This window comes from Hippoglossus stenolepis, chromosome 6, assembly GCF_022539355.2.
Source record: "Hippoglossus stenolepis isolate QCI-W04-F060 chromosome 6, HSTE1.2, whole genome shotgun sequence".
In the NCBI taxonomy this organism is placed as follows: domain Eukaryota; kingdom Metazoa; phylum Chordata; class Actinopteri; order Pleuronectiformes; family Pleuronectidae; genus Hippoglossus; species Hippoglossus stenolepis.
Window position 1 is genome coordinate 2405791 of NC_061488.1, and position 22490 is coordinate 2428280.

Genomic DNA, 22490 nt, shown 5'->3' on the forward strand with positions numbered 1-22490 from the left:
CAACTTTTATAAGTAGAGTGGGATTGAATGTAAATCTTTGTCTGCAGGACGGAGGTTTTCTATTTATTTTTTCTCTGATTGTTTCTTGTAAAGCACATTGCTACTTGAATTGAAATGTGCTATAAAAATAAAGTTACTATTATTAGGCCAGTTCTTACCCATCAACCTCCCGCTCACTACGCTTGTTACTGACGGATTCCAGTGGAGGACACAGAAACCAGTAAAGTGCTCTGCTCAGAATCGTTGACTCATATCGATCTTTTCTACCACGTCTGGATTCTCAGGAAACATCAACAAAGATGTCAACACTCAAAGACATTTAGCAAATATTGAGATCAAGACAGAAAACATACGGTGATGTAGCTTGTCTTCAAAACTCTCCGTCTCTGTCTGTCGCCGTCTGTCGCCGTCTGTTAACGTGACCACTGACCCTGTCAAGGACTCGCTACTGCCCCCGACCTGTTATGTGGTTATTACATCTTGCGTACGTGTCAAGTTATTTTCCGAGGACGTGCACAAGCTAAGCACCGAAGCGGCCATCTTGCGTACGCGTAGTTAATATCCAACCCTTAAGATGAATATCGACGAAAAGAGGAAAACCGTATTTTAGTCTTTCCTCTTTTAGTTTTTGCTAAATTATGAATTTCTTTACACCAATGAGCGAGTGTACGCAGGTTTTTTTAAATACGGGTAAACCAGAGAGATTTATCACGATATGAAGAAGAAAATCACGATCGCCGGTTGTTCCCAAGATGTAAACAACAAGAAGAACACAAAAGAAACGAGCATATGTTCTCCGGGTGTCTTGTTTCTATCTCCTCCGATCGGAGCTGGAGCAGAAACAAACCTTTGTTACTGGTTTGACTCCGGAGTGAAGCTGCATTGTTTCCATTCACATTAGAGACAAAAGCCAGAAAGTGATAGAAGTCAGTGGAAAACAGGCTTCGTGCTCCTCTGGCTGTTTGTTTGTCTGAAAGTAAAAAAACTACTCAATGGATTAACATGGAACTCGGTGGAGGGATGTGGTTTAATGGCTCAGGGAACAGATCCAGGAATTATTGTGTGAGTAATTTGGTGCAGTTCATTACGTCTCATTTAAATACATTGAACAAATGGCCACTAGAGGGCTACGTCAGTTGAGCGTTAATGTCTCTTTAGCTGAAACGACTCGTGTTGTAGTTTTTGTTTGTGGGTCAGACGCTAACGACACAGTAGAGATCCTCAGTTTCTTCCTCACGTTCCTTCACGACCCTGCTGCTGTGAATATTCACCTGAGCACAACAAGCTCCTCAGCGTTTATTAAACCTGGATCTATATATTTAGCGTCTGTTGTTTTTTTCTCAGACGGTGTAGGAAGACTGATGTTGTTCGGTTTCTGGTTTCGTTTTGTTAAAAGTAGGAAAAAACAAAGAAAATCTCCAGGTTCATCCTTTAAAATGTGGAAGTAGGTTAACTTCACGAGTGATGCATCTCCACTGCTGGTGTTATTCACTCAAACTCAACATGTCCCTGCGTGGCCCAGTTTCTTTTACCATGAACATCCTGCTTTTATGTGTTTTTTACACTTTAGATAAAAGCATTTACTCTAAAAAAAAGTCAGAATCTGCAAATCTGCAAAGAAGCATTTCATAAAAAAATGTTCTCTCGGTTATTTGAAACTAATTGAGTTGGTATAAAAAGTCCTGAAAACGCCCTGAACAACAACAACTAGCTTTATTATCTCTGATAGTTTTATAATTATCTGGTAAATGTTGTGTTATGTTTTCTTGCATTAAACTGGAAACAAGGCGTGTGTTTACCTCCGAGGTTGTTTTGCAGATTCAGAACAGAGTTGTCACCCGAGAGCATTTGTGTTTTCAGTCGTTTAGATTCATCACGATAAATCAAAAACAACCTTCGCACGTTCGCTTCGGTTTCCCAAAGATAAACTCACCCGTGTGCGTCTTGTGATCTCGAGCAGGAGGATCAGTATTTCTGAACATCAGACGACTCTCTCCCTCAGACTGCGAAGCTCAGACCTGATTTCCGAGGCACTTTGAAGAACCGTGCAGGCAAATAACACGAGTCTCTGCATGTAGCCAGGACTGAAGAGTGTTAATTGGATGCATGTGCAGAGAAAATCCCTCTGGTGGGTTTGGACGAGACTTAAATTTACGTCTGTGCAAGTTGATGGTTGGAAATTATAACCACAGCTTTTTGACGTCTTTGTTTACACACACACACACACACAGACACACACACACACACACACACACAGACACAGACACACACACACCTCTCAATGACAGTTTGACATTTTAGAAATGTTTGCTTTCATATAGTTTTTGTTTGGCTGCTCGTATCCCTCTGACCTTCTCTGTGTTGTCTGTATAGTGTCAGCAGGCGAGTTATTTTAAAGTTTATGAGTGGCATGTGGCTCATCTGCCAAACACCATCTTTTATGCACTGGGACACTTGAAGTCTTTTATTATAAGTGGGAAGGTCAAACGAGCCAGATGGGGGAACGGCGTGGGACAGATGGACAGGAAAAAAAAATATGGAGCGTTATTTTCGTCAACGCGGTTGAAGCCGAGTCGGTTCAACTCCCAGGAAAGTTACTGCAAACGTGATTCACATTTCTGAGTCGCCGACAGAGGATTTGATTAATTTGGAAATTTGTTCTCAGACATGCGCAGATTTTAAACGAAAGAAGAAACTTTGAAATGATTTTCCATCAGTAAGTTGTGTTAACAGTCATCAGTTAGTACCCACGTTGGGTCCGTCCTCCATCTCGAGTCCCCGGCTGTCCAGAGGAACTTCAGCTGCCTCCTTCTGAGGCTGCATTTGAAGCCCGATTATGTCACAGTCGCACGAATGGACTGTTTCCAAGGCTCCTTCACATGCAGCCGAGAAGTACATCCTCTCCTCCCTGAGAAACCAAGGCTCCAACGGGTGGATCCTTCTCAGCTCAAACTACGTTTCCCCTAAATTATACAATACGATCACAAAACAATACGATACAAGACATATAAGATAAGATAAGGTGAGATGAGATATGATGTGAAATGAGGATGTGGACGTGTAGCGTGCCATCAGACGAGTGACCGTGTGACTGGGCGGAGGTTTGACGTTGAATGGCGCTGACAGCCTGAATGTGGTCATCCTTAATGTGGCGAACACGCCAACAGGCTTCAGGTGATGTCGTGGTGCCGAAGAGACAACGGCCGCCCGTCTCTCAGGGACCGGATGAAAACCACCTCCCTGTGGTTCACGTCTCCAGCCTCTGTCAGGATGCATATATCTTTCTTTAAGACCTTTGACCTTTGACCCCTAATCAATTCATCTTTGAGTGACAACTGGTGAAAATGTCTATCTGTCATTTCTTTCTTTCTTCCATGTCTCACACATCATCTCCTCTGACGTCTTCTCTCATTTCTACGTTGTAGTAAAGTTTCTGTATAATTTCAATATAAATTTAATATAAATTCAGTTTCACCTGAGTCCTGAATCCCTGACGACACAGACTCAACATACGTTTGTGAAAAATTCAAATTTCACCCCTAACGTGCGTTTTTGTGTTGTGGAGAAAAGTCGTTGAGTTCAAATCAGGGCACATGGTGTTAAATTCTTTATGCTGTAGGCTCCCTCCTTATTTATTCATGATTAAAGGAACAGTTCAACCTTTTTGTGGTAAATGAAATGATTTCCCTTCTTTCTGAGAGAAGACTGATAAAGTGAATAATCGCTAAATGTTGAACTATTCCTGTGTCGAAGTTTTAGTGAGATTGTGTTTGAGAAAATATCAACAACCCCGTGAAGGGTTTTGTTTTTTGGGGGGAAAGTGAAAAATGTAGACTCCCCTTCACGTTACAATCATTTTCATGTTTTGGACAAACAGATTCTTGACCATGAATCCAAAGCACCATCGAGGACAAACACACTTTCTGAATCCTCACCCGACTAAACGATTGTGTCGCTCACAGAGATCAGAGCACGTTTACAGTATCTGAATGATATTTGATGTTTATTTCCCTCGTGTCCTGCAGGGCGAGCTGCTGAGCCCCTGCCGCTGCGACGGCTCGGTGCGCTGCACCCACCAGCCCTGCCTCATCCGCTGGATCAGCGAGAGGGGCTCCTGGAGCTGTGAGCTGTGCTACTTCAAGTACCAGGTCCTGGCCATCAGCACCAAGAACCCTCTGCAGGTAACGTGAAGCTGGTGCACACAGACCAGGGCCGGGGCCGGGGGGGGGATCCAGGGGGGACCTATCACTTACTAACTTTCAATTTGAAAAATATCCCTTTTGACTTTGCTCCAATCTACAGAGCTGACAGCTAATAATGACTTAAATGACTTAAAACTACACGGTGACACATAACCAACTATAATGTCACTCAGTGGAGTTCATACCTCCAACATGAAACCACGTGTGAATTCACCAGATACAGATTTTTATTTCCTCTGAACATGTCTGATTAGTTTTATTAAGATCCACGATTTCTTCTCTGGGAAATCAAGGAAATGATCTTATCTCGCAATGTGAAATAATATCTTGGATCCTCTCCCTGATCCAGATCCGAAACCAAAATGTAATTTACAACGTCGTGCCCCACCCCTCCACAACATTTTATGGAAATCGGTTCTGTAGTTTTTCCGTAATCCTACCGACAAACACACAAACATGAATGGAAACAGAACCTCTGTGGTGGAAGGAGAAACCTACATAGACAACTTGTCTGTTTCTGGGCCTCGTTAGCTGTCAGGTTGACTTGACGCCTGAAACTCAAGCATCGGTCGTATCATCGCTCGTCGTTACCGATCTTTGAAAAGCGATTGTTACCGAAGCACACCGAACCCTGGGATTGGTCGGGACGCCGCTCAGGTCAGTGGAGAAGTGGTTTCACCGTCACACACATGACGTCCAGACGCTGCAGTATCAGACCCAGCGCTCCTCATGTGGTCATATGGTGCTGACACACTTTCCCCCTGCGTCACCGTCCTTCTGCCCTCCTCCTCAGACGCAGCCAGCCGCTCTGAAACCTACTGAGGAATGTGTTGGTGTGTGTGTGTGTGTGTGTGTGTGTGTGTGTGTGTGTGTGTGTGTGTGTGTGTGTGTGTGTGTGTGTGTGTAATTCACGTGTGCACACAGACTGTTCTCATATGTGTAGATTTCTGTGTCTCAGAGCACTCGATTTTTATTCAGATCTGCACCAAAGGAGTTTATCTTTTATACGTTTGTTCGTGAGCAGGATTACAAAGAAATTACTCTTTCTACATTTTTGGGGGCAGATCTAAGAATCTTTTCACAAAGTCCCGTTCTAGTTCTCTAAGGAATCCACGAAGATGTGTGAAGATCTCACAACGTTAAAGACAAATCATCCCTGGATCTCAGCTCAGAGTTTTGTGTAATTCTGCTAAATAACAGTTGAAAAACTTCCTCTGTGAAAGTAATTAAAAAGATAGATATTATTTCTTATTTCCCATGAATCATCTCAAAGCCCTTTTAGATTTACACTGTGACTTTTGACCCTTGGATATTTGACCAATACCTAATTCAAGCTGCATTGGTGCATTAAACATCTTACAACATCATGAACAGTATAATTAAAACAGCAGTTATACAGATACGAGTATTTTTATTTTTTAAATGCCCCATGAAATGAAAAATAAATTTCCCCCGGTTTTAATCCCGTCTCTTATGCCAAGAAGGAGGTTGTGTTTTCTGCTAGTTAGCAGGATTACACAGAAACTACTGTGAGGATTACGACGCAACACGAGTCGGGGAAGGAGCCGTTAATTCTTCCTCTTTCTTCAAACATGGTTTTACAGCATTTTCTTTGATTTCTCAGGGAATAATTCATGGATGTTCACACGATTACAGGACTGATATTTATGAGTTTGTGTAATTTGGTGCGGCTCCAAATAAAAAATCCAGATCTAGTGAATTTAAATGTGGTTTCGCAAGGAGACTGTTGGACTGAAGGGAGGAATAAATAAGTGATGTTATAGTGGTTTTATAGTTTTATTGTTATTTGCCAAATATAAGTCAAAAACAATACTATCATAGTATTTTTTTTACATCCAAATCATGTTCTCTCTTCAAGTTTAATGGTTTCAAATGTTTTGTGACTCATCCGGCCCTCAGGGGCGTTTGTACATTGTTTCATCCGGTGAAGATTCACTGTGGGCTCAAACGCACGTGGCCTCGTGCCAAACACTATTTGATCGTGGTCGTCGTCTTCCTCCGTTTCATCCCCGTCCACCTTCATCAGTTCAATCCTCAGGCGGAGGCGGGGGAAGTCCTCCACAACCGATTGGTTCTGTTCACACATAATGTTACAGTATTTCTACTGAACATGAACTGTTCTGACCTATTATCACTAAAGATTTTACATATTTCAAGGCATCTCTGTCATCTTTCCTTTATTTTGAGTTTCTTGCAGCTTCGTATGTTGTTAAATTGACGAGGACACGTGTGTTTTTGGTGAAGACAGTTTAGAAAAAGAAATGAACTTGGACGTGAGCAGAACTCAGGACTTCTGACCTCAGTACAGACTCTGAGCTCTTCTCCCACCGCTGATCAACACGTTTCCTCTTGTTTTTCCAGTGGCAGGCCATTTCTCTGACAGTGATCGAGAAGGTGCAGATAGCCGCCATCATCCTGGGTTCCCTGTTCCTCATCGCCAGCATCTCCTGGCTCATCTGGTCCTCCCTCAGCCCCTCGGCCAAGTGGCAGCGCCAGGACCTGCTCTTCCAGATCTGCTACGGCATGTACGGCTTCATGGACATCGTCTGCATAGGTAAAGGAAAACGTGAAACCTCCGACAGCAGAGGTATAAAAAGCCTGAAAGGATCAGTGGATAACAACATCACATAGTAAGAGGATGAGGTGTCGCAGCATGGAGAGATGCATTATGCAACAAGAGGAGTAGCAAAGGAAACAGGATGTGCTTTGCAACAACAAAAATATTAATAAACATTAGCTGCATTATGCAAGGACAAACAAACATGGTGACAAAAGCATGTATTCACTTCACATTCTGCTGGTTAAGGTCGTGCGATTTTAAAAAAAAGGAAATAAGCAGATGGTGCATACGTCGGCCAAACGCTGATGATGCCTCAGAGAGCAGGAGACTGTTTTCCAGCAGTCACCTGGTCGACTGTTCACGAGTGGCCGTGAGTCGCCTGTGTAAAACAACACAGGGAACAGATGGCGTCAGGTTTGTGCACTGTGATTGTTGCCAACTGTCTATTCTCATCCACAGGCGAGCTGGGAAGTGGCTACCTATGTTCTTCTAGAACAGCATTTGATGTAACGCGGTGGGAATACACGGGCCGTCCTTCACCCTGTTTCCTCTTTCTCTCCCTGCCCAGGCCTCATCATCCACGAGGGATCATCGGTGTATCGAATCTTCAAACGATGGCAGGCTGTTAATCAGCAGTGGAAAGTTCTGAACTATGAGAAATCCAAGGACTTGGGCGACCCGCTGAGCTCCAGCAAGGCGGGGAATCGCGGCTCTCGCGGGAACCCTCACGGCCTGGCCAGCAGCAGCGGCGGGCGACAGAGCAGGAGGCTAAGAACTATTCTGAACCACCACTGTGGCTACACCATCTTGCACATCCTGAGCCAGCTGAGGCCCAACCACCCGCGGATCAGCGCCACCGCCAACCGGGAGGTGGTGATGAGGGTCACCACCGTATGAGTCGGGCCGTGCAGAGGGACAGACCTCATCTCCCAGTGCAGATGTAAATGAGCTAATATTGAATAATACAGACTGACGTAGGCGACGGGTTCCTGGGAGGAGCCGAGCGATGCCCGGAGCATCAATAGACAACACACCGGAGGATTTCTCCTCTTGTTTCGTACAACAAAAGGAAGCCAGATGCTCCTTTTCAATAATTAAAGAACTGATGACAATAAGGACGAAAAAGAATTAAAAGACATCAAACGAGAATTGTGAGGAGGGAAAAACGTGTAAACGGGCTTTATAACCGAATCCGAGATGATGCGAGGATTTTTCCAGTTTCAATATCAGGATGCACAGAGACATGTTTCTTTTTCTTTATGATCCTCTTGCTTTGATTTGTACTTACTTCCTCTTTTATTTTTTTGTGTTTTTTTACTCACTTTGATTTTGTACGGATGTATGATTTTAGAGGAAATCGTGAAACACAGACATACATTTCCAGACGACTATGTTTAATGATCTTTAAAATTTCTACAAGCTGATCAATGCTGGTGAATAAAAGACCGAAAACTGAAACCAACCAACAAACACGAGGGCGACACCGAGCAGGCGACGGAACAATAAGTCATTACAAGTTCAAAAAAAAAAAAATGAAAACATAAAAAAGACACAAAATAAAAAAGAGAAATCAGTGAGATTTCAGTGACACTTAACCTTTCTGCAATAAAGAAGCGTATGTACATTTCACAGGGAATTTTGCATGGGTATATAATTTTATTCTTCATCACATAACAGAAGCACATGACAGATTTGCTCTACTTCGAATGGTGCTTGCCAAAATAAACACTTTGAAAACATCTGACTTCATCGCACCAACTTTTTGTCGACGTGACAAGCGGCAGCGTGTGTTCAAGCTCTTTCGGCTCAGATGCAGATTGTTTGCTGCCGTGTGCTGATTCAGAAAAACTATTGGATTAAAAACGGGGATCGGACGATCTCATGATAATCGGTCTCCCTCGGCCTCTTCTTTCCTGTGGCTCAGAGCATGTGAGGTGTGACTGTGAGCTCCTGTGGTTTCAGGACAATACTAACTGATCGTCCTTTGTTTATTCCAATGTGTCTACGGACGTGTTTCCTGACGGGAAAACTCTCCCTCAGGTGAACGACACCCAGACGTCATCTGATCAGATTAAAGCTGCAACAGATAGAGTTCATTCATCGATTTGTGGATCCGCAGATAATTAACCAGCAACTAATTGAACAGTTATTCAGTTGTTTTGGTGATTTGAAGCGATTGAACCTCAAGTCCTCCGGTTGCAGCTTCTCCCATGTGATGATTTGCAGATTTTATATCATCAGAAACTACACATTTGTAGGTTTAAGTCACTTCTGCTTGTATAAAAGTGCTTGATTCTAAATCTACTTGGAGTATTTAAAGCTAAAGTACTCGCTGAGTGAAGCCTTTTCCCTGATGTAACAGTCTAATACATCTTTATAGTTTCTGCTTCTTCTGATTCAGGTTTCAAATGTAGAACTAAAACAATGTGAGCATCAACATAATTCAGCAGTTAGATGAAAAACGTCTTTAACCTCCAACCAGACGGCTCACAGGACGAGATGCTCAGGTGTGAGTGGCTGAGTTCCATGTAGCTGCTGGGTGAGCCCGGTCCAGGAGCAGCTGAATGGAACAGATCCTCTCTGGGGTTCAGGTGTTTCCACCTCAGACGCTCAGGTGTCTGAATCCATCACTGGAGGAAATGAGCAGCTCCTGGTTTGTGTTGATCAGTGAAGAACGAACTCAGCCTCTGACGCCACCCAGTGGTGGTTCGTGTTGCTCAGGGTGAGACCATCTTATCTCTTTGTTGGACGTGAACACAAAACACACGGTTCCTCTGCAGCTAGAGGGCGCTATACCTCCTGCAGCAGACACAAGACGAGTGATTGAGTCTGTGAACATGTTTCAATATCATCCATATCTCATAAGATTGAATAATAATAATAATGATAATAATAATAATAATATGATATATCAATACCTTTCATACAGACTCACTTTACAAGACGAGTGTTTGAGTCTGTGAACATGTTTCAATATCATTCATATCTCATAAGATGTATTATTATTATTATTGATAATAACACTAACTCATTAAATCCCGAACATATCAAAACCTTTCACACAGCTTAACTGTAAATTATTCATTCATTCCTCTATTATAATAATGGTGCAAACAAATAAATAAATAAATACAGTGTCTATTATTTAAATACAGAAATGCCCCTGATGCTTTATTTTGAAAGTTGGAGCCCGTAAACAAACGGTCTTTACTGATGTTTTTATTTTGAAAGTAAAGACTAAGATATTTATGAAGAACATGCCGCACGAGTTACTTTGAAATTGTGTTATTTGATTTTCAATTATATATAATTATATATTTATAGTGATAAAATAATAAGCAGGTGTGTTTTATTTTGATAGTCTGCCAGTCAGCTGGATCAGCTCAGACTAGTTTGTAAACTAGGTCACGTGGTCGAAACCGGACAAACATCTGTGACTTGTCTTGTGTCCTTTGTCCTCTTCCTCCTCCTGACCTACCTGTCCGGTGAGTCCACACCTCCTCCTCTTCCTCCTCTTCCTCCTCTTCCTCCACTCAGGGAACAATGTTCAACCTGCTCCCTCCTCTCATTCCTCTGGAAACTACAAGGAAACGAGGAGGAGGAGGAGGAGGAGCATGAAGCATTTACCGGATTCAGGTGAAACAGTGGAATGTTTGTTTTCTACTGAGTGAGGAGATAGACAGACAGGAGACAGACAGAGGGACAGGAGACAGACAGACAGGAGACAGGTGAGGAAGAAGAAGAAGAAGAAGAAGAAGAAGAAGATGTTGTCCTTCCTGCGCTCAGGTGAGTCTCGCTCGTCTCCTCTCACTGAAAACGAGTGATGCATCTCACCTCTCTTCATATCTCTGTAGTTTAATTTTCGCATTTCAAGATTTATTCTGTGACAAAGTTCACGTTGATCATGTGATCAGTGTTTTTTTATGTTATCATTTCCTGTCATATAAACTGCTTTAATAACTGCGTTAAATCCCAGGATACAGCTCTGAGATGTATTATCATTTAATCCTCTGGTTCTTCTTCAAATCACCTTTAACAAGATTTAATGAAGATTTGACATATATTCAGTTTTTTAATCAATGAACTGATCATATTTCTCCTGTTTTAATTGTAAATCTTTAACTGTGTAACTCTGGGAAAGTTTAGTATGAAGAAAGTTTATTATTATCGACTGGACATAACATGATAGACAGATAGATAGATAGATGGATGGATAGACAGACAGACAGACAGACAGATAGACAGACAGACAGATCAGACAGACAGACAGACAGACAGACAGATAGATAGATAGATGGATAGATAGATAGACAGATAGATAGATAGATAGACAGATGATAGATAGATAGACAGACAGACAGACAGATAGATAGATAGATAGATAGATAGATAGATAGACAGACAGACAGACATCATATCTGCTGGGTTCTCTGTGATCCTCTAATATATCCAATAATCCAGTTTAATGAGCTGTCTGCTTCCAGTGAGAGATCCCACACCCGAGAGCTTCCACATCTCGTCCCTGCCGCCCAGTGTCCCCAGCTGCCAGGAGGACGTACGGACAGCAGCACCAGGTGAGGACGTCTCATGGTCAAATACTCTGCTCCTGCTTCAGGACGTAGCAGGAGCTCTGTATTCTACATGTCGAGCTCAGAGTCCAGGGTCTGTACGACAGAGAGAGGTCCACACATCCAGGTCATGTGACCATCATTTACGTTTCACCCATATTGAAAGTCACTGTCACATGATGAGAAAACCCAGAGTGAACTGTGGATAACCAGCTTCATGGTTCAGGACGATGTCAGGTTCAGTGAAGACGGATAAAGAAACAGATCCTGGATATGTTGAGCTGCAGGACTCTCGACAGCTGTTGTATTCATAACCATAGAGTTTTGTACAGATGTTCATGAGGACCAGAGCCTGAATCCTTGTGAAACTTTTAGTTTCTGCAGCGCCACCATCAGGCCAAAGTCTTCACCTATCCTGAGAAACAGCTGAACGTTCCCATATCCCTGGATTCAAACTTTCTTCACACAATAAAATAAAAATTTGCTGAACCAGCTGCTTCCGATCGTTTCCCAGTAACTTCCTCAGCCGGTGAAGTTGTAGGTGTTAAAAGTTTGATGATTCACTTTTAGGTCAACATGGATAAAACTCCTTTTTGTGTGTGTGTGTGTGTGTGTGTGTGTTTTTTTCTACATTGTGCATATCTGTGGGTGATGTTTCCCAGTTCCATCATGTTTGTGTGATATTTTAGCTCCAGATGTGGCGGCAGAGAGAGAGTGTGTGAGCGTGATCCAGACGACACACACTCACCGAGGCGCCGCTCCCTCCGTCTTCTTCCAGAAACACAACCATGATCCTGTTGCCACCACGTACTTCGACCAGAAGGTCCCTGTCCCCGACGAGGACAGTGAGGTGAGACGGTGGAAAGATATTTACTGAGAGTCGAGGGGGGTTCTCACATTTTATTAAAGTAGAAGTACAAATAAATAGACAAAAACATACTCAATCAAGAGTAAAAGTACCAAACTATTTTATTTCATGAAAATGTTGGTATTGACAAACATAATTTACTGTGACAGAGGATTTGAATCCATGTTTCCCACTAATTGGAGGTGACTTCCTGATGGTTTCCCTCCAGCAGACGAGCTTCAGTCTGCGGAAGCTGTGGGCCTTCACTGGGCCGGGCTTCCTGATGAGCATCGCCTACCTGGACCCAGGGAACATCGAGTCCGACCTGCAGTCTGGAGCTAAAGCCGGATTCAAGGTGAGGCTGCGGGTTACGACTGTTTTCAGAATCAAGCTGCGGACTGTATTTGATTACCTCCACCGAGGAGACCCGTACAAATGGCTTCACCGATTCTGAGACTGGGTCGTAACAGCGTGAACTTCAAACTGTGGGATTATATGTGAACGTGACAGTTTGAAACGTGTTGTTTGAGCTCCTGATGGAGGAACCTGCTCTGTCCTCAGCTCCTCTGGGTGCTGCTGGGCGCCACCATCATCGGCCTGCTGCTGCAGCGGCTGGCGGCGCGACTGGGCGTGGTCACGGGGATGCACCTGGCCGAGGTCTGCAACCGCCAGTACCACCGGGTGAGTCTGTGAGAGGTCTGATCCCAGCAGGTGATGACAGGTCTCACTGCTCCTGATCCTGAACACAACCACACGTCAGGGTTTCTATCAGAGGAACGTTCAACAGGAGCTTTAAACTGAAATCCTGCTTCACGAGAAACGGTCTCATTGCACAACCTGCTCTGTTCTTACAGAAGCTGCAAATCCTGGATTATCTAAAGGTTCAGTGCGTAAGATTTAGGTGAAAGGATCTATTGATCGAGTTTGAATATGAAATAATCCCAGTGATGTTTTCACTGGTGTGTTTCATCTCAATTGTATGAATTGTTGTTTTCTTTACCCTAGAATGGGCCTTGATATTGAAATACTTTATATTGAAATACTTTATATTTACATCAGGAGCGGGTCCTCTTTATGGAGGCAGCCATGTTTTTTACAGTAGCAATGTTTATGGAGGATTATTATCATGAGTTAAGGATGTTTATATTAAATAAATATATAGGAAAACTGTTGATCGCATCTATAAAAGGAAAATAGACTCCGCCCCGTTTCTTCCTCCTCCTGTAGTTTATTACAGTAGTTTATTATAATCAGAAAGATGTTTGACACTTTTCATTTGTTTCCATGCTCCTTGTTGAACGTGCTTCGTGTTTAAAACCGCTGAGCGGACGCTGTCGTCTGTCCAGGTGCCGCGTGTCATCCTGTGGTTGATGGTGGAGCTGGCCATCATCGGCTCGGACATGCAGGAGGTCATCGGCTGTGCCATCGCCTTCAACCTCCTCTCCAGCGGCAGGTTGTGTGATCAGACTCAAACACGGACATGATGACCGCTGGGCCACACGAGAGCTTTAACAAGTTGATGTTGTGTGTCTGTGTAGGATTCCCCTGTGGGGCGGCGTCCTCATCACCATCGTCGACACCTTCGTCTTCCTCTTCTTGGACAAGTACGGTGCGTTGTGGTCGCTTCCTGTCACGTCGTCACAGCTGCTCGTGGATCAGTGTCAAATTAAAATGAAATACGTTTTCTTCTCTGCAGGTCTGAGGAAGCTGGAAGCCTTTTTTGGTTTACTCATCACGGTCATGGCCATCACGTTTGGATATGAGGTACAAACATTTAACAAGTAGAGATCTCAACTCCGCCAACACCCAACTGTCCCCTTGAATTCAGTCAAGCTCCACCTAATTACACACATTGGGTCTGGACTTTCTCTGGAGTTCACCTTTCACACATGAACAACACAACACTCTCCTCCTCCTCTTCCTCAGTATGTGACGGTGAGTCCGGACCAGGGTCAGCTGCTGAAGGGGATGTTCGTGCCGTACTGCCAGGGCTGCGGACCCGTTCAGATGACTCAGGCCGTCGGCATCGTGGGAGCCGTCATCATGCCTCACAACATCTACCTCCACTCTGCTCTGGTCAAGGTGAACCTGCTGGATGATCTCCTCAGAGTCACGTCTTTCCCTTTATTCATCATCAGTGTAACAGCTCGTCATCACACGTGTTCTTTCAGTCTCGAGAAGTGGATCGAACCAACCGGAAGGAAGTCAAAGAGGCCAACAAATACTTCTTCATCGAGTCGACCATCGCCCTCTTCATCTCTTTCCTCATTAATGTCTTCGTGGTGGCTGTTTTCGCCGAGGCTTTCTACGGTCGCACCAACATGGAGGTGGTGAGTGTCGCTCTGTGGAGCTTCAGTCTGTGGAGCTTCAATCTGTGGAGCTTCAATCTGTGGAGCTTCAATCTGTGGAGCTTCAATCTGTGGAGCTTCAATCTGTGGAGCTTCAATCTGTGGAGCTTCAATCTGTGGAGCTTCATGTGGACTCAGTCTGTGGAGTTTCATATGTGTGTCATTTTGTTTTTGGGGCCTTCTGGTCTAGATCTGTGTTTCTTTTTATTCCAGCACAACGTCTGCAATGATTCAGGAAGTCCTCATTCACATCTGTTCCCTCTGGACAATCAAACTCTGGAGGTGGACATCTACAAAGGGGTGAGAGTGTTTTCATGTTTACCTCAGATCTGAGACCTTCTAGTTTTAAATGTTGATTTTAACAGCTTTAAATTCAACTTTGTTATCTTCTTTCATGTCCGTCTGTTGGTTAAACTAAAGCCCAATGAGACTCTGCTGGTTTCTGGTGTGTGTGTGACTCTGCTGAGTTTGTTTTCCTGAGTTGATTCTATTGATGGTGCTGGTGTGTGTGTGTCAGGGAGTGGTGCTGGGCTGCTTCTTCGGCCCAGTGGCGCTCTACATCTGGGCCGTGGGGATCCTCGCAGCTGGTCAGAGCTCCACCATGACTGGAACGTACTCTGGACAGTTTGTTATGGAGGTTAGTCACACACACACACACACACACACACACACACACACACACACACACACACACACACACACACACACACACACACACACACACACACACACACACACACACACACACACAGGGGAAATGTCAGCCGTGTCCTTCATGCTCATAACAAATACTTCCAGTCTGATGGTGTTATTGAATTTTAGCCTGTTTATGAAGCTGTACATTAAAGCGTCTGTGGAATGTGAGCGAGGTGCAGGTCGTCTTTGTGTCTGTGGTAAATGTCACAGACTGATGTGTTTCCTGCCCTCAGGGTTTCTTGAACCTGCGCTGGTCGCGTTTCGCTCGGGTGCTGTTGACCCGCTCCATCGCCATCACCCCCACCCTGCTGGTGGCCATCTTCCAGGACGTGCATCGTCTCACGGGCATGAACGACTTCCTGAACGTGCTGCAGAGCATGCAGGTCGGGTTCCACTTCTCTCCACCTCTGGCTGGTTCCTCCTTCTTCTCTAGCACCTTCATCTCATAGCAGTTTTAATTAAAATAAAGCGGCTCTTTGGATTTAGTTTCTTTATCAGTTTCCAGTTTAAAGTCTGTAAATAACCTGATTAATTAATCTCAGAGTCTAACACAACTCTTCTTTGAGCTCTGTTTGTTTTTAAGGGTTTGAGCCGCAATAATGTTCATATTTGATTTGTGGATATTTAATATTAAATTATATATTGTGACTTTTGTCTGTTAAAAGTTATAAACTTAAAGAGACACAGGAGTGTTTTTGGAGCTTGGACCTGCTGAATCAGTTTTGATCTTTCTAAAATTCCTGCAAAGGTTAAAGGTCACAGTCACTGTGACCTTTTGAACCTTGAACAGCAGCATCAGACATCAGAGAAGCATTAAGCCACAAAACAGATCAAGTCTTTATTGTCAAATCTCACATTTGCAAAGAACATAGATGGAAAGATGCTGTTTCTCTCTGATCACCGGTGTCCACATATAAGTAGACATATACGTCGACAAAATATAAGTACACAACATTTGAAATATTATATATACTATATAGATAAGCACACATAAGTATGCAGTCTGACAGGCCCAGGGTGGACAGGATGTAGGTGTGTGATTGTAGTGCAAACTGAAATAGACTGAGCAGTGAAAATACTTCATGTGCAGATGTTTAGAATGTTTTTCCCCAGCTGAGTGAAAAAGCAGTAAAATATCTGCATTTACAGATGAAATGACTTTAAAACGTGACGGTGCGTGTTTGCATCGCAGAGAAAGGAAAACGAGGGAGAAACACAAGTACATAAAAAGAAAATAAAGTATAATGGAACTAATTAAAAAGACGTGTAACAGAACCAAACACTTAGACTTCCAGGGAGGATTCCACTGGTTCTCAGCAAGTTCTTCTATTAAGCTTCACAGCATTCTTTCTCCGCTCCATTAATTTCAGTGATAAGAAGTGATGACAGAGTTCCGCGTGAAGTCAAAAGCAAAAAAACTTCATAAAATAAACGCTCAGTTGGGGTCCGGGGAATTCATCAGTAGCTGTTAACTGTTTCCAAAAAGTAGATAAATCACTCAACACATTTTTTCTGAACCTTTATATGTTTGAGAGAAACGGACAGATTCTAGTTTTATTATTATTAATCTGAATTTGAGAAGTAACTAAAGTTGTCAACTAAATTTCATGGAGTATAAATGAGGTAGCAAAAACAAAGAAATACTTCAAAACTGTCCTCAAGGACTCTACATGAGTACTTAATATTTCCCATTCCTCTCTTCTCCTCTCTCCCAGTTGCCTTTCGCCCTCATTCCCATCCTCACCTTCACCAGTCTTCCTTCTCTCATGAACGAGTTTGCCAACGGACTGTAAGTTTCATCACAGAGTCAGATGATCCTCCACTCGTTTCATTCCCTCTGTCTCTAATCACGTTGGTCTTCTCTGTGCAGGGTGTATAAGATCGGAGGGGGGGCGGTGATCCTGCTCGTCTGCTCCATCAACACCTACTTCGTTGTGGTTTACGTGACGACTCTGGACAGCGTGTGGCTCTATGTGCTGGCGGCGCTGCTCTCTGTGGCATACCTGACATTTGTGGGATATTTGGTAGGTAGATGATTGAGCAGCAGGTAAATCACTGAGGTTGAACTTTGTCCCCCTGTGAACCGGAAACTTGTGGAACTAGAACCTCGGGCGACTTCATTCCACTCCACTGTGGTGTGCACCGAATCACAGGTCACGTCAGAGGTCACAGATTGAAAAATAGATAACGCTCAATATAAATGTCTTTGAGAGAAAAATCCTAATCTCCTGTCGAAAATATGATGTTCAATCTAAACTAGAGGGAATCGGATTTACCTGATTTGTACGTCCGGCAAGGAGTTTACGTTTAGTCAGCATTTGTTTGTTTGTTTGTTTGTTTGTTTGTTTGTCTGCAGGATTATGCAAAAGCTATTCGACAGATTACAATGAAACTTGGTGGAGTTTCGTGAGTAGTTTTTGCGTAATCCAGCAAACTACCAGACAAACAAACAAATATTCCTTGTCAGAGTTAATTATTGATTCAGAATTAACTTTCAAAATAAAACCTGTCATGTGTTAATATTTGCTGTTTTTCTGCTTCTATGACAATGAAATAATAGATATTGATCTGTAGATTATGTGCAGATATTGTTAATGAGTTTTATCAACTTGTGACCTTTATCTTAATTTCCCCTCTTTATATATATATCATTGTTTTTTATGTTTTATGTGTTATTTTACATTATAGTCCATTGGACTTCTTTTAGATAAAACCTGAAAAAAGGTCATTTGGACAGAATTGCTAAACCTTTGTATTAAAAATGTGATGTTAACTATCTGATCGATCGATAACTGATTAATTGTGTGTGTGTGTGTGTGTGTGTGTGTGTGTGTGTGTGTGTGTGTCTGTGTGTGTGCGCTGCAGGTGTGGCTGTGCCTGATCGCTCTGGGAGTTTCTTGGCTGGATCCGACCACACGGAGAGGAAACGACACGACCATCCTGATCGAGCAGCAGCCGGAGTTTGATTCCTGAAGCACGTGTGTGTGTGTGGACGCTCGTCACTAAGGTGCAGCTGTGAACCAGCTTTGACCACATGTACTTTTCTTTCGTGCTGATTTCTTATTTCTGCAGCAGCATTTGTTCAATCGTTTTTGCAAATTAACACTAATTAACCTTTTCATTTGTTTATTTAAAGTGACCATGATCACAGAGTGTGGAGCACAAACAGAACAACACACAGCATGGCCGAACAAACATGAATCAAACGAAGGAAGGACGTTCTTCAGAAAGTACCCAGTGCACAAATAACTTCTACTTAATACCACGTTATCGCCATAATTTATGTGACCTAGTTCTTTTCAAATGGTTTTTTTTGCTGAATGTTTGCTCGATCTGATTGGACGGACTGAGGCTCCTGTGCACAGTCCTCTAACTCAGAAACCTTACGAGTGTAGAACTTTTACCTCAAAACGTGTTTTGTGAGGAAACAGAATTCATTGTTTTTTAAAGCCCTGCAGATACTGTGAGTGTGTAGTTTCTCTTTTGGTCACAGGGAGGCAGCGGAGGCCACAGCAGAGATTCCTCAGCTCCAGTCTCAACCCCTGGAACTGCACAACACATTAAATACCATGGTGTGTTACATCATGTGTTGTTGTATTGTAGAAATATCTGCAGCGACAGGACTGGTCTGTGATGTTCTAACTGTACGTGCAGCTGCTGCTCCACATGCCTGTGGCCTTGGTATGTCTGAGGAGTCGCAGCTATTGTGCAACTGCAAATGAGCTCTGCTGGTTCCAGTGCCGCTGGAATTCCAGTCCTGAAGAGCCCCAGCCTCTGCGAGCTGAGGAGAAGCGGATGGACGGGTTTTTTCTTTGCATTGTGGCGTGGAACTTTTATTTTTCTCTCCCTCCTCTCCCTGTCATGGAGGCAGAGTTATGTAAGAGCTGAGGGAGAGTCTTCCCACCGCCCCTCTCTGTTTTTGTTTTTCTCAATGAGCCAATGTCTCCCTGCCGAGGCCTCACAGCCTGTCCAGTAGGCCCCTTTCCTGGAAACACTGCCTAGGAGAGGCCACTCAGGGGCAGGCCTGCAAGGCGGGAGGAGGAGGAGGAGGAGGAGAAGGAGGTGGTGGGGGGGGGCTCTTCCAGCAAATCACATGACTGTAGACCCTCCAGTCCCGGCCCTACTTGAAGCTGAGATGCACATTTCAGCAGCTAGTTTGTCATCAGCAGGACTGGAAGGGGCCATAATGCACGGCAGCGTGTAGAGGCTGTGAGCAGAAGCTGTGGATTCCTGGTGTGAAATGTAGAAGCAGAACCACAACGTCTGATGGATGGACTCAGTGTGTGTGTGTGTGTGTTAATGTCATTGTTATTTTTATGCATTTTTATTTCACAATGTCATTGCTGTGCAGTATAACTTGATGAACAGTGTTTTTATTTGCTAGTTGTATTATTTTTCTGAATGGAGGACGACGGTTTGGCTCCAGGGCCTCGATATCTTTACGACTGATTCATGACAAAATGAGTTTTTCTAACACACTGATGTGTTTGTATCTTTGCTGTCGTGCTACAGCTGATGACTTGTCACAGATTAACAGAGTAACTCGTTGATTTATTCTTTGCAAAGAGACATGTTGCTGTTTCCGGACTGTGGGACAGTTGATTTAATGAGACGTATTAATAATCATTAACTGTGTCATCGTGCTGTAAACAAACAATTCAACCTGAACAAACACAATAAAGCAGAACAGAGAGTTTCACCTGATTGTTTCACAAATATTCACGTTTGTTTGTGTCGTGATTTGTTTTCTTATCTTTTCCTCTGATGAAGATCAGGTCTCAGGTTTGAACTTGTGATTAACTTCTTCTTTCACCTTGTTTCCTCTGGACGCTTGTTCCTGGATCGTTACTTGTGAACGCAATATCTCCGAAACGCCTTAAGGGAATCCTTTCACATTTGCCACACGTGTTCACGTGGAGTGAAGGATTGACTGATTTGATTTTGGTGGCCAAAGGTCAAAGGTCAGGGTGACAGCGGCCTCATATATCATGTTTTTGGCCGCTGTGTGTGATATCTCATGACGACCAGTTGTCACTTTCGAATCAAAGATGAACTTATCAGTTATAAAGACTGAAACTGAAACCTCAGTGCAGTATTTTTATTTTGTACATGCATGTGCATTAGTTCTGTAGCTGTCGACTTGTGAAAGATGGATGTAGCTTTTATTAGAAGCTGCTGTTTGAAGTCACATGTTTTAGGGGCGAATTCTCCAGACGTGGGACTGCAGCAGCCCAGGCCTTCCTTCCTTTACACCATTTGACCCCTCGGCTCTTTCCGTCGCTCCGTCCGTCTTCTCTGAGGAATGCACGTGTAGAAGAGGACAAGATGCTCCAGAGAGCAGGCGAAGATAATGAATTTCAAGTTGATTTAGTAAACAGCATCAGCTTTAAAGCCGCATGACATTTTCCAGCTGTGCGGTCTGTGCTTATTTTGTATATATTTTTACACAGATCTGTCAGTGCTGCCTTAAAATGTCCGACACCAGGAATGCAAACAGCGGAGCCATTCCTGTTTATGCGTCGCATTGTGGCCACTGTGGGCACCGGCTGCTCGTGGTGTAATGGGTCCACATGTGTTTGGAAGCTGAACTGTGCAGTTATTCCTTTATTAACATGTTTACTTTGATTGTTTCTCTCGGTTTTCTTCAGTCAAACAGTCTCACGCATGTATGTGACTCTACCAGACACTGGAGGAAGAACTCAAACATTCTACTCAAGTAAAAGTACAAATAAATAGACAAGAATGTACTTAGGTTGAAGTACCACGTTAACTTCTCAAGTAAGTACTTGCATTTAAATATACTGTAAGTATTAATAGTTAAAGTTACTTGCTGAGTGTAAACCATGACATCATTATGTTCGAGTCTTTCAGGTGTTTCTTCTTCACCTGTGTTGCTGCAGCTGCAGGAGGCGGAGTCTAATGTGACCTGCTCGCTCTGATTGGATCAGTGGATCAATTCCAAATATAAAAAACACTGTGATCGTGTAACAAGCTGCATCGTAAAAAATATAAGAGTAGAAAATACAGATATTTGCTGATATATGTGGTGAAGTAAAAGTAAAAAAAGTACTTGGAAATAAATTAACTTAAGTAAAGTACAAATACAAATACATGAAAAATGTACTTAAGTACAGAAACAAAGTAAATATACTTTCCTAAGTCCCACCACTGCTGTGTACCTGCGTCATTCATGTGACACGTGTGTGTTTTATGGGCTTAAATACAGCAAATATGTGCTGTTACTTCATTCCACACCATTGTTGTTCACTGCAGCCTGAAGATCAGAGGATACAGAGAAACTATAGAACCTCCATGTTGTGTATATATAAATATCTGGGGACCCACTATCGACCACACTGGCTGAACATGGTGTCAAACCCCAATTTATTATTTATTTGAACAAATGTGTTTAGTCCCAGTTGCTCAGAAAGTGACTTTACTCTGTAACAGGAAAATAATGATGAAATAACAGCATCTGCCTGCAGCTTAGTGCAGTTTGTTTATTTAAATCAATAAAACACTTAATTCCTGATTATTTACTGGAATTACACGCAAATAAAGAAGATTCTGAGTCTAAATGGAGTCATTGTGTTACATGATGTCAAGTCATGTTTATCACCAGCAGTGTCACGGTGAACTCGCTGCAGCGGAGCCTGGCTGATGTATTGTCGCACACATGTCCGGTGCCATAACACAAACTGCTTCCCGGCCTCAAGTCCCTGCAGCGTTTACCATGCAAAACAAAGTTAGAGATTCATTAGACTGGTGTGTCACTGGAGGGGAGTGAGAGGGGGAATGGGAGAGGCCTGCAGGGTCACTGGTTTCTCCCCGTTACCTCCACACGTTACGTTCTGCTGAGGAACAGCCCGAACACGTTCCGTCTGGAGTCGTAACAAACCCTCCGGATGTGGACATGTCCAGTGGAGACTGTGGGCTCCTGCAAAGAGAAACTGGAAACTTCCTCTACACAGTTACATGCAGTACAGGTACTGTATAAGTACTTTACTGTAAGTCCCCCTGAGGTTGACGCTGTTCACAAACACATTGTGGAATTCTCCTATTCAATTATATTGTACTTTGCTATAAACAATGTATTAAATGTATTTGTATGGTGCTTAAAGATGCTTAATAAAGAAACTTAAAACGGTGCATGTGCAGATATCTCTAAACCACAATACTGTTACACCACACTGAGTGTTTTTGTTCTCCATATCAAATATGTATGTGTGTGTGTGTGTGTATGTGTGT

At 43.2% G+C, this 22490-nt stretch overlaps 2 protein-coding genes across 3 annotated transcripts in view; both read left to right on the forward strand.

Annotated features, from left to right (window-relative positions):
- march9 (membrane-associated ring finger (C3HC4) 9) overlaps positions 1–8671 on the forward strand; it is a 13182-nt gene extending 4511 nt beyond the window's left edge. Inside the window, exons 2-4 of the mRNA XM_035159536.2 lie at positions 4026–4181; positions 6585–6777; positions 7352–8671. Coding sequence (XP_035015427.1) covers positions 4026–4181; positions 6585–6777; positions 7352–7680 — 678 coding nt within the window. The 3' untranslated portion in view covers positions 7681–8671. The remainder of the gene's footprint in view (positions 1–4025; positions 4182–6584; positions 6778–7351) is intronic.
- A 1515-nt stretch (positions 8672–10186) lies between these two features.
- LOC118111162 (natural resistance-associated macrophage protein 2) lies at positions 10187–19960 on the forward strand. 2 transcript variants are annotated; one of them, XM_047340186.1, is made up of 17 exons: positions 10187–10569; positions 11268–11357; positions 12041–12201; positions 12428–12553; positions 12760–12879; positions 13545–13651; positions 13737–13807; positions 13895–13962; positions 14125–14280; positions 14370–14528; positions 14760–14846; positions 15064–15183; positions 15476–15625; positions 16958–17031; positions 17113–17266; positions 18108–18249; positions 18379–19960. In XM_047340186.1, the coding sequence occupies exons 1-16, from the start codon at positions 10548–10550 to the stop codon at positions 18213–18215; spliced, it is 1773 nt and encodes a 590-aa protein (XP_047196142.1). In that variant the 5' UTR covers positions 10187–10547; the 3' UTR covers positions 18216–18249; positions 18379–19960. The 2 variants fall into 2 exon arrangements, with proteins under 2 accessions (XP_047196142.1, XP_035015425.1); XM_035159534.2 differs by having other exon boundaries at positions 18108–19960.
- The last annotated feature ends 2530 nt before the right edge of the window (positions 19961–22490 follow it).